Source organism: Ranitomeya variabilis, chromosome 2 (assembly GCF_051348905.1).
Source record: "Ranitomeya variabilis isolate aRanVar5 chromosome 2, aRanVar5.hap1, whole genome shotgun sequence".
Classification (NCBI taxonomy): Eukaryota; Metazoa; Chordata; class Amphibia; order Anura; family Dendrobatidae; genus Ranitomeya; species Ranitomeya variabilis.
The window spans coordinates 805,759,185-805,773,393 of NC_135233.1; the positions used below are offsets into that span (position 1 = coordinate 805,759,185).

General features: G+C 41.4%; 1 protein-coding gene across 4 annotated transcripts in view; it reads right to left on the bottom strand.

Annotated features, from left to right (window-relative positions):
* Window positions 1-2,748: 2,748 nt before the first annotated feature.
* FAM135A (family with sequence similarity 135 member A) overlaps window positions 2,749-14,209 on the bottom strand; it is a 146,749-nt gene continuing 135,288 nt past the window's right edge. For all 4 annotated transcript variants that reach the window (XM_077289955.1, XM_077289956.1, XM_077289957.1 and 1 more), the window contains 3 exons: window positions 10,005-10,115; window positions 7,171-7,284; window positions 2,749-6,536 (listed from right to left, as the gene is read on the bottom strand). In XM_077289955.1, coding sequence (XP_077146070.1) covers window positions 6,331-6,536; window positions 7,171-7,284; window positions 10,005-10,115 — 431 coding nt within the window. In that variant the 3' untranslated portion in view covers window positions 2,749-6,330. The remainder of the gene's footprint in view (window positions 6,537-7,170; window positions 7,285-10,004; window positions 10,116-14,209) is intronic.

Here is a 14,209-nt window from a genome sequence, read left to right on the forward strand (position 1 = left end):
AACATAAGGCAAAGCTTTTTGCCTCAAGCCCCTCCTCATAAAAGCGCAACTCTCCTCCTCCAAAAATAACTTCTCCACCATCATGGAAAATCAACTTTCAACTTTACTCTTCAAATCACGTCTCACCACCTGTGAACTTGATTCCAAACCTTACCCCAGTCTTCAGCCCAACCCTAACCCACCTCTTCAACCTGTCACTAACAACTGCTGTCTTCCCCCATAATTCAAACATACCTCGATCACAACCATTCTCAAAAAGCCCTCTCTTGACCCATCTTTTGTCTATAGCTATCACCTCATATCAGGTCTCCCCTATGCCTCAAAATTACTGTAACACTTCCATTTTGAACTGTCCTCAGACCTCTCTGCCTGCTCTCTCTTTGACCGCTTACAATCTTGCTTTCGACAGCACCATTCCACGGAAACTGCCCTGATTAAAGTCATCAACGACCTACTCAGTGCCACATCCAAGCGACACTTCAGTACTTTGTCCTCCTCCTGGAGGACCTATCATCTGCCTTCGACACAGTGGACCATTCCCTCTTACTACAGACTCTCAACTCTCGGCATCACAGACTTGGCCCCATCTTGGATCTCCTCATAACTAACAGGCAGGACATTCAGTGTCTCCCACTCACACACCACCTCCTCATCTCGCTCCCTATCTGTCTGTGTCCCCCAAGGTACAGTTCTAGGATCCTTGCTCTTCTCAATCTACACCTTCGGCCTGGGACAGCTCATGAAGTCTTACGGCTTTCAGTATCACCTATATGCTGATGACACACAGATCTACCTCTCTGGACCTGATATTAGCGCCTTACTAACCAAAATCCCACCATTTCTGTCCGCCATTTCATTTTTCTTCTCTGCTAGATTTCCAAAACTTAACATGGATAAAATCAAATTCATCATCTTTCCACCATTTGATTTAACCACCCCAACTAACCTATCTATGAAAATCAATGGCTTCTCACTTTCCCCGGTCCACAAAGCTTGACTCTGATCTCTCCTTCAAATACATCTAAGATCCAAGCCCCTTCCACTTTATGCCGACTCCAACTCAAAAGTACTGTAACTTGCAGATCCACACATTCCTCAACCATGAATCTGCAAAAACCACTAGTACATGCCCTCATCATCTCCCGCCTCACCTACTGCAACCTCCTGCTCTGTGGCCTCCCTTCTAACGTCTCGCACCCATCCAAACTATCCTAAACTCGGCTGCCTAACTAATACACCTGCCACCCTGCTATTCTCCGGATTCTCCCCTCTGTAAGTCCCTGCACTGACTCCCCACTTTCCCAGAGACTCCTGTTCAAAACCATAACTTTGGCATACAAAGCCATCCACACCCGGTCTCCTCCATGCACCTGTGACCTAGTCTCCCAGTTCTTACCTGCACACAACCTCCAATCCTCACAAGATATCCTTCTCTAGTCCCCTTTTATCTCCTCTTCCCACTATTGCATACTAGATTTCTCCAGTAGATCTCATCTACTCTGGAACTGTGTACTACAAGATATCATACTCTCGCCTACTATGGGAACCTTCAAAAGGAACCTGAAAAACCACCTCTTCCAACAAACCTATAATCTATACTAACCATCGCTCCACCATACCGATGCATAAACAGCTCTACCCTCACCTATTGTATCCTCACCCATCCCTTGTAGACTGTAAGCCCTCACATGCAGGGTCCTCTCTCTCCTCCTGTACCGGACAGTTAATTGTTAAAGATTATTGTACTTTTTATGTATAAAGCTTTTCCACATGTAAAGTGCCATGGAATGGCACTATAACAATAAATAATAATACTTCTAAATAAACAGATTATAATACCGCAATGTATACATTGTATACCTTGATTGTCAGAGGCTGCAGACAGTCGCACAGCATCTGGCTGCAGAAGGTCTCTGCAATTGGCTTTGCAAAAGCCTGCCTAGTCCTTCTGACTTTTGGTCCCAGTGACAACCTCCCCAGTCTCTATTTGACACACCTGGACTGGATGTTTATAGACTTCCTGTCTGCTTCTGGGAATAGCTGGTGATATTTCCATTTTCCCCTGTTGAGGTTTGGAGCTATATCAGTTGGCTTTCTTCCTCTTTGGTGCTGCTGGAGGACATCTGTATTACCTCTCTGAGTCAACTCAATAGTGTTCCCTGTGTTTGTCTAGCCCAGCTGTCTTTGAAGTGGGGATTGACTAGTGTTACCCCATCTTCCCCTAAGCAGGGCTTATTGCCAGGGTCAGGCAGGAATTAGGTTCCTGTGCGGCGATAGGTGCAGAACCTATATAGGGACATGATGACTTTAGATCTGCCTAGGGGTCCCCACTCCCTCCTTCCCCAGTGTTGGTCTCCCTTCCCCTCATCCCTACAGAAGGTTATCTTAATATTAAAGTGCAAGATTCTAGGATGTTTTTAAGTATTGATCTAATAATGATATTACAAATGTAAAAACAAAATCAACAAACATTCTTGAAACTATATTTAAAGGGTTTTTACAATCCATTTTGAATGACGCAGTGTGTTTTATAAAATAAGAAAAAAAATATGACACGGACTCGTGCAGTGTTTTTTCTTATTTTAATGAGCTCATTTGAGGCATTCTAAAGGGGTGTCTAGTATTGGACAACCCCTATTTCGGTGGAACTTGATCTGAACAACTTAGTCCGTCAAATTTGTATTCAGATTGTATTTTTACACAAATGTCAGACGTGATAATAAAACAATAACGTAGATAAAAAAAAAAAAAAAAAAAGAGTGAAGTATTTTATTGGGATAATCAAATCTCTAGTAGGATGTTAAAACAAATAATTTCACTTTTTTGATCACAGTAAACCATAAAAGGATTATACCGCTATGCTCAATTTAAAAAAATCAGCTACAAAATTGAAAAAAAAAACAACAAAAACATACAAATGCAATTAAGTTACAAAACAATGTTAAACACAAATTAGACAATGGCAAAATGTCCACCGCTCCCACATGAGAAATGTGCTAAAATCTGCAGCTTTCTAGATCATATACAAAGTCTCCCCATTGTGAGACTTGCATACAGAAAAGGTAAAGGATTCTAACACGCAATGTTAAATATTTATAATTGCAGCAACTTTCTATTGTTCCTATTCCTTATTGTTAAAGCCTTTGGCAAATGGTTGTAAAGATATTTTTCAGAAAGAATCTTCCTTGTGCCTTCGGATCTGTGATGGATGTGATCAAATCATATCATGGTGATTTGGTGTGTGCACGTTTCAATTTTATTTTGTGAGTAGAATGGAAAAATACTAAAAAAATGGACAAAAAGCAGCAGTTTAAAGTGAAGTAATGGGTGAAACCATTAAAAGGATGTTGGGGAACAGAACAATACTTCTACACATGCATGAATTTTAGTACACATATTCATATTTAGACAAAAAGTCCCATAATTACAATTCCTAAATACACAGCTCCCATCCTCAGTGCATTAATTCCCAAAACACTAGCATGAAAATATTGTTCTCCAATGCTATTAAGCACCAATAGTAAGTCAACAGACCGATAACATTCTTCAATATGAAAAAAAGACATTTTATCCAATCACCAAACAAGGTATTATTGTTCTGCACATTCTTAGTATTTACAATGCCACAGGAGTCATACAATCGGTTCCGGACGAGCCCACGGGAGTATTGCGGTAACATTCATCTTCTAGATGGTAAAGATGAGGAAAGGGCCGTCTGATGGTGCTGATGGTCGACAAGGCAGAAATCAGAAGGAAAACAAAAATGTCTAAAGTTCCAGTACTGAAAGTGTAAGTGGTGTCTACACAGTCTTCAAAGGAGGCAGTTATTGAGTGTTTCCAGCTGTCCTATAATACCAAAAACTGATGAGAAAACATAGTGCACCCTAAAGAGCCAACATTTAACCCAATTATAAAAACACACAGAGGAGAAACATGTCTTACAAGACAGGGGTATAACAGTGATCACTTCTGCATGTCACGGATCACCGAGAATGCAGCAACCAGCATTTCCAGTTTTAGGTTCAAAAACAAATGATTTAATTTTACTTGCAAAAACCACTATAAAAGGCATCGATCAGAGGACTTCTTCAATATTAGGACCAATGCTCGGCCTAGAAATAGATTGTATAGCATATATAAATGTACCAAAAAGATCAAGTGGATGAAAACAAAATACATAATGGACTGTAGTGGGTAGAAAGGAAATATTCACTAGCTCTAAAGAATGGAAATGCCCACATCATCTTGGGGAATGATCTAGAGACGGATGGCAGTACCACACTACGTCAGGATGGATCATTCCAACCATATTATTACTGTACTCAGCTGCCGCCACATCTCAATGCAATGCTAATAAGAGATGCACAGAGACTCTCAATTTCCGCCAGAAGTAATGATGGCATAAACTGGAGGTGTGGGATAATCCTACTTATATGATATCATTTCAAAATACACACTGCAACAATTATTTCCCAGCTCAGTCTTTACGAAAACGCTAGAGCGAATCTCAAGTTTCTGGGCCCATACATGATCAACAAGGATATATTCCAACCTTACGTCACCTTTCTAGCAGAGTTAATGAATCACCAATGCAATATCAAACTAATATTTACACTAGGTGTTCTTATACTTCAAGTTTCTTAAAGGGTTTTCCAGGCAAAAACACTCATAATAACTAATATAGTTATAATGGGCCAGACGCTCCAGATTCCATCAGCTTGGCTTCCTGTGTTTGATACTTGACAGTGTGGCAGTCTGGCTGCCGTCTTCAATAACTAAACCAGGCCCTTACTTACATCAGCGTTATCTAGAAGGAGCATAACTTAGCTACTGAAATAAGCAGTAGCTAGCCCCCCTTCACTCACTGCTAAATCTGCAGATCAGGCCCGCTTCAGCATCCCATTCCTACTCTCATGCTACAGATTGAGTGCACAGTTCAGACCAGCGGCACGATTATGACTCCGGTCTGAACTGTCAATCTTCAGGAGCGCACCGCCACTACAGGAAACCAGGAGGCAGAGGACCAGGGCGCTCCAGAAGAAAGAAGACGAGCACACCCCTTTATGAAAGCTAAATTAGGAGCTCACAAGTCTTGTACTATATTCTTTACAGCTGAAAAAATGATGTAAGCCAGTCTAGTAAAATAATCACTGAATCAGTGCCACCTCTCATCCTATGTCTTTTTAAGTAAATACATGAATTCTTCTGGACATAAGGAATTCTAGAACATCTTTCCTCTGTTATTTCTACAAGAAATTTATGGTGTAATCAGTTGGAGGATGGGTCCGTGCCAAGTTTGATACTGTCCAATCATATTAGGGATACACCCCTGTGACAGGGGAATGATGACACCCATTTGTCAACTTATTAAACATTTTCTAAGTGGAAAAGCAGAGGAAAGGCATATGAGAAAAAGTGCTCTCAAATTGGTATTTTAAGCAGGCTAAAATATTTTCGGAAACTGACAAATCAGGGGTGGCGACAGATTATTTTTAAAAAGGTAGCTCCCGTTTCCAATGTCATCACTGAAGGGGGTCTTCAATAGAGTATGTCCTTAGGTAAATGGTATCATGAATCATGCAAGGGTCACCATTACTAGTCTTTAAAGCCTTATTTACAGTGCAAGTAAGTACTTTGGTACATAACGGACCGCTCTACACTGTCACACTGGCAGAAGCGGAACAGTATTTACGGTGGCTCAGACAGTGGTCTTCATCAACCAGGCCTGTATCATGTAATCAACGCAACCAGAGGCTTAACCTACAGAAAATCTATGTGTAGACTACACGAAAAGAAATCATTTTAAGACCATAACCTTTAGAACCAGTATTCCATGACTGCAGGAGAAAATGATGTACAACATTACATGTTATGACAAGGTCAGTCCAGCTGACCTCAACCATCTTGTTAGCAAACGTGTCAGGGTTTTCAACTAAGCAACTTTCTAACTAAACTGCTAGAAACAGTAGACCGAGATAATGGCGCGGACGAAACTGCATGAAGGATCCATAAAAACCAGGGCTTAAGAAGATTTACAAATTTCATTATAATCCAAGTTGAAAAAAAGGAATTAAACCCCAGGATTCGGAGAAGGTGGCAAGTTTTTCCATAAATATAAATAACAAATCTACACAGTATCTTTACTCACAAATTGGATGATATAAATTATTTTCCAGTAAAAGGCGGGGAAAAAAAATAGGAGAAAAAAAATGAAAACCAAAAACATATAAATACAGCTCAAAATACAATGGCAGCTAACACTTTATTACCACATTATTTGAGATTTCTTGTCAATGAGGTATTATATATATGTCGGGCAATGTCCTCTCTCTACTGGAAATATCTCAGGCCAGCAACCAGAAAGAACTTCTCCAGAAAGACCTCAGAGTCCAGAACCGCAATGTGGGCTGCTCGTCCGATGAGAGAGTTTGCCGTGTTAGGTAACGCGTGAATCACGTCGTATCGCACTAGATTGCAGTCCTTACTCTGCAGAACAGGTAAAAGGAGGTTTTGGATCATTTCAGCATACACTGGTCCTGGAAGACACAAACAGGACTAGTCAGAAAGAAAGGTAAAAAAAAGTCAGATGGAGCAAGAATGAAGCACACGTAAGGCTATGTTCTCGGGGGACACATTTGTCAGGCTATATATTGATTAAATTGATACCTTTACAATACGCCACATAAAAGATTTACAATGACAGGCACGCGGGTCTTCTGCAAAGCCCCGGCTGTCATGACAACCCATTGGTGCGCCGTGATCACATGACAGGGCGCCGATAGGCAGGTCTTGTGACACGATGTTAATTCAGTCAGAGACTGACAGCGGCATTTAACTTGTTAACAGCCACGGGTGGATCGCGAAACCACCTGTGGTTCTTAGATGCACATGACAGCTGACCAGATTAGCTGTCATGTGGAGGGAAAAGATGGGGGCTCAGCGGCGGAGCTCGCATCAAAGGCAGTGACACGACCTATGACGCACCGGTATGTCATCCATTGTGAAATGGTTAATCAGGATTTTACATTTTTGTCTTGGGGTAGTGCCTTCCCTTCCTGCCCCGGCCCCTCTGTCTACCTCATGTGTTTCGGACAGGAGCCGCCACCGCACATTGAGTACCTAACCTTTGGCAGCCACAATGAATTTTAAGCTTTCTCGAGAACTACGCACCTGACTGTTTGTCCTTAAGAGCCGTTTTGCACATTTCAATACGAGCCGAGTGGTAAGGTACATATCGATCCTGTAAAGAACTGACTAGAACCACATTTCTGAAGTATTCCAGCCCTAAAAAAAGACAACACAAAATAGAAAAAGCAAAGAGGTAAGGAAAGGCATCAATGATTGAAAAAGAGAACTACGGTAAAAGACAGCATATTAATCATTGCTTAAAAGTCAAACTAATGTGTAGAATATGCATCAGAATTCCTATAGAGGAGGAAGATGGATATCTGCAACACTGCTGCAATAAAAGGGAAATTACACAATTGATCCTTTGCCTAAAGCAGTAGCCATCAAGTCTATCAGCACCCACTCCACATGAGATTCTGTCTCTCACAGTTGAAGTATCTACGATAAAAATTACAGACCTCTCCATTCTTTGTAGGTGGGAAAACTTGCAAAATCGGCAGTGTATTAAATACTTATTTTTCCCACTGTATGTAATATATTAGAAGGAGTCCAATCCTTACCTGCGTGTCACAATGTTCTATAGCCAATGAATTATTAGGACCGATGTGTATCTTCCCTGTTGGTTCACTGCAGGTAGTGGAAATGCGGGATGTCACATTTAGGCTATGTGCACACGTCCGGAATTGCCGCGGAAATTTCCAACTGTGCCGCGGGTAAAACGCATGCGGAATTGGCATGCGTTTTCCCGCTAAACACTAGCGTTTTACAAGCATAATTAGCTTGCAGAATGCTAGCGTTTTTCAAGCGATCTGTAGCATCGCTTGGAAAACTTGTCAAACAGTGTTTGACAAGTGTGACCAACTTTTTACTATTTTACTTCCGGGGACGCCGGAAGGTGAGAAAATCACGATTTTTTATTTTAATTCTTTTTTTTTTTTTTTTTTTACAGGTATATGGTTCCCAGGGCCTGGAGCAGAGTCTCCTCTCCTCCACCCTGGTACCAACCGCACATGATCCGCTTATTTCCCACATGGTGGACATAGCCCCATGCGGAAAGTAAGTGGATCAATGCATTCTATGTGTGCGGAATCCCCGCGATTCCGCTCAAAGAATAAACATGCTGCGCATTTTTCTGGAATGCAATTCCGCCGCGGAAAAAAACGCAACATGTGCACAAAAATTGCGGATTGCATTCTAATAGGATGCTTAATGTATGTGTTTTTTCGCGGTTTTATTGCGTTTTTTTAGCGAAAAACAGCGAAAAATCCTGAACGTGTGCACACAGCATAAAAACTGTGTGTCTGGCGCCATTATATGACAGATCCATCATTTATCATGTTGTCCATAGATAGAACTTCAGAACAGAGAAACTCTTGAGTTCTTCTTTTGGCCCTTATGTAACCTGCTTCATATATCACCACTTGAGCCTAATAATAATCTGCATTCTAGATATTCTTTCTAAAGTGGGAGTGATATACCATATATACTCGAGTATAAGCTGAGATTTTCAGCAAATTTTTGGGGCTGAAAGTCCCCCTCTTGGCTTATACTCGAGTCATACTCAGGGTTCGGCAGGGGACGGGGAGCGGGGGCTGTCTAATTATACTCACCTGCTCCTGGCGCGGTCCCTGCCTCCCCAGCTTTTTCCTGTACAGAGCGGTCACATGGTACCGCTCATTACAGTAATGAACATGCTGCTCCACCTCCCATAGGGGTGGAGCCGCATATTCATTACTGTAATGAGCGGTAACGGTGACCGCTCAGTACAGGAAGAAGCTGCCGGGGAAGCAGGGACTGCACAGCGCCAGGAACAGGTGAGTATAACGGGGAGGGGAGCGCAGCGCTGCGCGATATTCACCTGCTCCTCGTTCCAGCCGCCGCTCCGTCTTCAGCGTCTTTTGCAGTGACCCTCAGGTCAGAGGGTGCGATGACGTGGTTAGTGCGTGCCTGAACGTCAGTGCAGAAGACGCTGAAGATGGAGCGGCGCCGGAACGGGGAGCAGGTGAATATTGAAAGTGCCGGGGGCCTGAGCGACGGAGAGGTGAGTATGTGATTATTTTTTTTTTTTTTTATCGCAGCAACAGCAAATGGGGCAAATGTCTGGATGGACCCATAATCAACGTTTGTGCAGCACTATATGGGGCAAGTGTCTGTATGGGGCCATAATCAACGTTTGTGCAGTACTATATGGGGCAAGTGTCTGTATGGAGCATTTTATGGGGCCATAACGTTTGTGCAGCACTATATGAGGCAAGTGTCTGTATAGGGCCATAATCAACGTTTGTGCAGCACTATATGGGGCAAATATCTTTATGGAGCATCTTATGGGGCCATAATTAATTTAATGTTTGTGCAGCATTATATGGGGCAAATGTTTGTATGGAGTATCTTATGGGGCCATAACGTTTGTGCAGCACTATATGGGGCAAATATCTTTATGGAGCAGCTTATGGAGCCATAATCAACATTTGTGCAGCATTATATTGGGCAAATGTGTCTATGGAGCATCTTATGGGGCTATTATTAACCTTTAAGCAGGATTATATGGGGCATATTTTAATATGGAGCATCTTATGGGGCCATCATAAACTTTATGGAGCATTATATGGGGCTCCTGATTCAATATAGATATTCAAAAACACTTAACCTACTGATGTCTCAATTAATTTTACTTTTATTGGTATCTATTTTTACTTTTGACATTTATCGGTAGCTGCTACATTTCCCACCCTAGGCTTATACTCGAGTCATTAAGCTTTCCCAGTTTTTTGTGGCAAAATTAAGGGGGTCAGCTTATACTCGAGTATATACGGTATTTCATTTTAGAACCATAACCAAAGACAATCAGGAATACATATTTTCTGCACACTTTGTACCTGGTTTCTTGCTAAGCTTGTACAGGAAGGTCTGACGAGGATCAGAGTGGTCTCTACAAGTTAGTTGTAAAAGTGATCCTGACTTTTTCCACTTCTGCATGAACCATAATCCTGGAAATAAAATAAATAAGAAGTGGCTCAACTCAGCGTAACAGTTCTTAGTAACATTATTAAATTGAATCCATAGATAAAATGTATAGACAGGTTTTAAGGCCCTCATATACAGCATGTGAAATAATATAAACACTACATAAATGTCCAGGACATCAGTAGGTCGGACCAAAAAACTCCAACTAGCATATACACAACACAAATGGATCCAGAGAACCACAATAGAGTATAATCCAAAAGAATTTTATTACAGAATATCAAACAAAAAATTATAGAAACAATAAAATGAGAACCTATTTAGAGCCCTGGCTAGGGTGGAGAGCCGCTGGATATATCGACTTAATACAGTGACTCCAGGCGGCTTGAATGAGGGATTTGGGTTTGGATCATTTCTATGAAGACATCATACACGTTTTTTATGGGGGTGGGGGTTTTTATGCTTATCTGTTTATATTCATTTTTTATGTTTATTCTTTCTTTGTTTTTAACATTCTAGTTAAGTTGGTTTATGCCTTGTATATCCTGCCTTGCACTTTGAAATCTTAACGGCCTTGCTGGAGAAAACTTTGTTCAAAAATGCCGAAGTGGACAAAATTTGTTGGATTCTTCACCATATTAGTTATTGCACTGTAGTCTTGGTGCATATATTTATATGTTTTATGTTAATGTTTTTTGGACATATATATTGCTGTTCATTGTTGTATTGTTCTATTTATATATCATGCACTTATTGTGTATTTTTGCATATATGTCTCTCTGTGTTTTTATCTCCATGTATTCCTATATTTGTTTATAGGGGTATATCTTCATATATCTACGTGATAATTGTCTGTATTGTTGTCACATAATCATTGTTAATGTTTATCTTTCCATTAACATGTAACGTTTGCACATTTTGTTAAGTGTTAGGATTATGTTGCCTGACAAAAATTGATACGCTGTAGTATCTGCACTTTTAGCATGCGATCACTGTATAGTATCTGCACTCATTCACAACTATTACCACTATTAGTATATGGTCACTGTATAATATTTGTACCTATTCATTCTGAGCCTCTCCAGCTAAAGTCCCTTCGTGTCCGGTGTGCGCATGCGCCGCTTCTGTGGCGCCGGGCCATTGTGTGGGCGGCACCCGGCGCGCTGCACACGGACGCCGTCGCACTTTGTGCTTGCGCTCCACGGCCGCTCCCGTGATGGCCCATCCGGTTGCTATGGAGATGACGCATGCGCCGGTGATACCGGACATGACGTAACGGCAGTGGGCTGTGCGCCCACGATATGGTCTGTAATATCCCTGCAATTAGGAATCGTTTGTTCTTATTGGTCAGTGTGTGTTTAAATAGTTGGAACCCCCTCCCCAATGCACGCCTCCTGAAGAAGTCTCGACGAAACGTGCGTTGGGGCGGCAGGGACCAATTTGCCATCAGCACCCAGGTCTACTTAGTAAGTATATCATGCCTCTATTTGTCAATTTACTCTTTGCATTCTTATGGTCTGTTTAGGCCTTTTATGCACTATGCACTTTACTCATTTAAGTGGGGTTTATTAAGTTATCTATTCACCTTAAAAAACAGTCGCACGGACAGTTTGTCTAGCCTGTTTCTATGCACCTCACATGGCATTGATTCAGTACTTATATTTATAGTATCAGTAGTGACTTGGTGTGCTGGGCATTTTGTGTCCTTATTATTGGCTTCCTGTGGTTCTCATTTTATTGTTTCTATAATTTTTTGTTTGATATTCTGTAATAAAATTCTTTTGGATTATACTCAGTTGTGGTTCTCTGGATCCATTTGTGTTGTGTATAAGCATGTGAAATAAGTATAGAAAACCACCAATTTTCTAAGTCAATATATTTCTAAAGGTGCCAATGACAAGAAATTATCACAGATGTCCGTAACAACCCATTTAATCCACAAAGGTAAAGGTACCGTCACATTAAGTGACGCTGCAGCGATATCGACAACGATGCCGATCGCTGCAGCGTTGCTGTGTGGTCGCTGGAGAGCTGTCACACAGACAGCTCTCCAGCGACCAACAATGCCGAAGTCCCCAGGTAACCAGGGTAAACATCGGGTTACTAAGCGCAGGGCCGCGCTTAGTAACCCGATGTTTACCCTGGTTATCAGAGTAAATGTAAAAAAACCCAAACACTACATACTTACATTGCCGTGTCTGTCGCGTCCCTCGCCTTCAGCTTCCCTGCACTGTGTAAGCGCCGGCCCTAAAGCACAGCGGTGATGTCACCGCTGTGCTTTGCTTTACGGCCGGCACTGACACATTCAGCTCTGAGCAGCAGCGCGGACGCCGGGGGACGTGACAGACATCAGAGGGTGAGTATGTAGTGTTTTTTTTTTTACTTTTACAATGGTAACCAGGGTAAATATCGGGTTACTAAGCGCGGCCCTGCGCTTAGTAACCCGATATTTACCCTGGTTACCATTGTAAAACATTGCTGGCATCGTTGCTTTTGCTGTCAAACACGACGATACACGCCGATCTGACGACCAAATAAAGTTCTGGACTTTCAGCAATGACCAGCGATATCACAGCAGGATCCAGATAGCTGCTGTGTGTCAAACACAACGATATCGCTATCCAGGACGCTGCAACGTCACGGATCGTTGTCGTTCTCGTTGCAAAGTCGTTTAGTGTGAAGGTACCTTAAAGAAATAAACCATAGATGTCGATAAATTAAAGAAGTTGTCCACTACTATAAAGTTTTTGTTTTTTTTTCATAAATCTTGCTATTATGTGCCACTGAAAACATCTACTGTGTTTATTTTAACAATATTACCTGTTATCATGCTGTAGCAGCACATCTTCAGTGCTGGATTCAGCTCTCATGGGGTTAATCGACTACTTCCTTATTGTGCCCTAATACTACAAGTTCCATGATGCTTTGCACTGTCCTCTAAGCCCGAACTTAGCACACCCACTCCAAAACACACCCAACCCCTCCCTCCTCTCCCTCCTCTCTCTTCAGGCTGATGAGGAGAGGTCACATCTTGGTCACAAGCTGTAAAGCAGCACCAAGAACTGCACAACCATGGTGATCAAGCTTTTAGCTTTTTTTCTTTCTCATCTATTTCATAGTATATATAGTTTAGTATACATATGATATACTGTAAAGAGATCCTACTGCGTATATGTCTTAGATATGTAAATTACACAGTACATGTGTGGTTATATGTGTCCATCTACATACGCTTGTGTGCATGTATATATATTATGTGTGTTCTTATTTTACACTATTTGTGCTCATATACAGGAGAGGCCCCAGTTTCAGAAACAATATATGGGCCATTTGCAGAAATAACAGCTCATCCTAAGTCACAATTCCACCTGCTTTCGAGGTAGAAATGGCCCCCATTGCATTTTAGCTGCACAGATTGCACCAATATGCGATCACACCTTTTATATACACACCAATATATACTTCTATGTGTATGTATGGAATAAATTATTTATTCATATACATACACTTTAATATTTTGTTGCAGTGATATATACATACATATAGAACTTTGAAGGGTTTGTCCACTATTCTAACAACCCCCTCTCAGTCTGTATGTTTACTAGATTCCAGTGCCTGCACGTTCCAATAGTGTCGGTGCGGTGTCTCGCAGCGATTGTACCTGTGGTCAATCAGTGGCCGCATCACTCTCACCACCTTCTAAGCAAACTCTTATATCTGTAGGAAGTGAGTGTTGCTGCATTTTTTTTAAGAATTACCAAATGTAAGCCACTTCTTCCTAAGGCGAAGACAGTGAAGCAGCCACTGATTGTCCACAGGGTTCACATAATGACACTGACACAAATTCTCCGTGAGAGAAACCGTGGTGACAACATTGGGAGTATTCAAATCACATCCTTGTATTCACTCTCTGAGTGTAATATGAGTAACCAAAAATCTGCATTCACACTGAGAAATTACAGATTTGTAGACTGTAGTCTACACTGTGCATTTTATAGATTCAAAACAGTTTTAGTATCATATATTAAAGGGATTGTTCAGTACTTGTCCATTACTTTATATTTATGGTCTTTACTTTGGTTATGTCATCACTGGGATTGCGATAACCATATCTTCC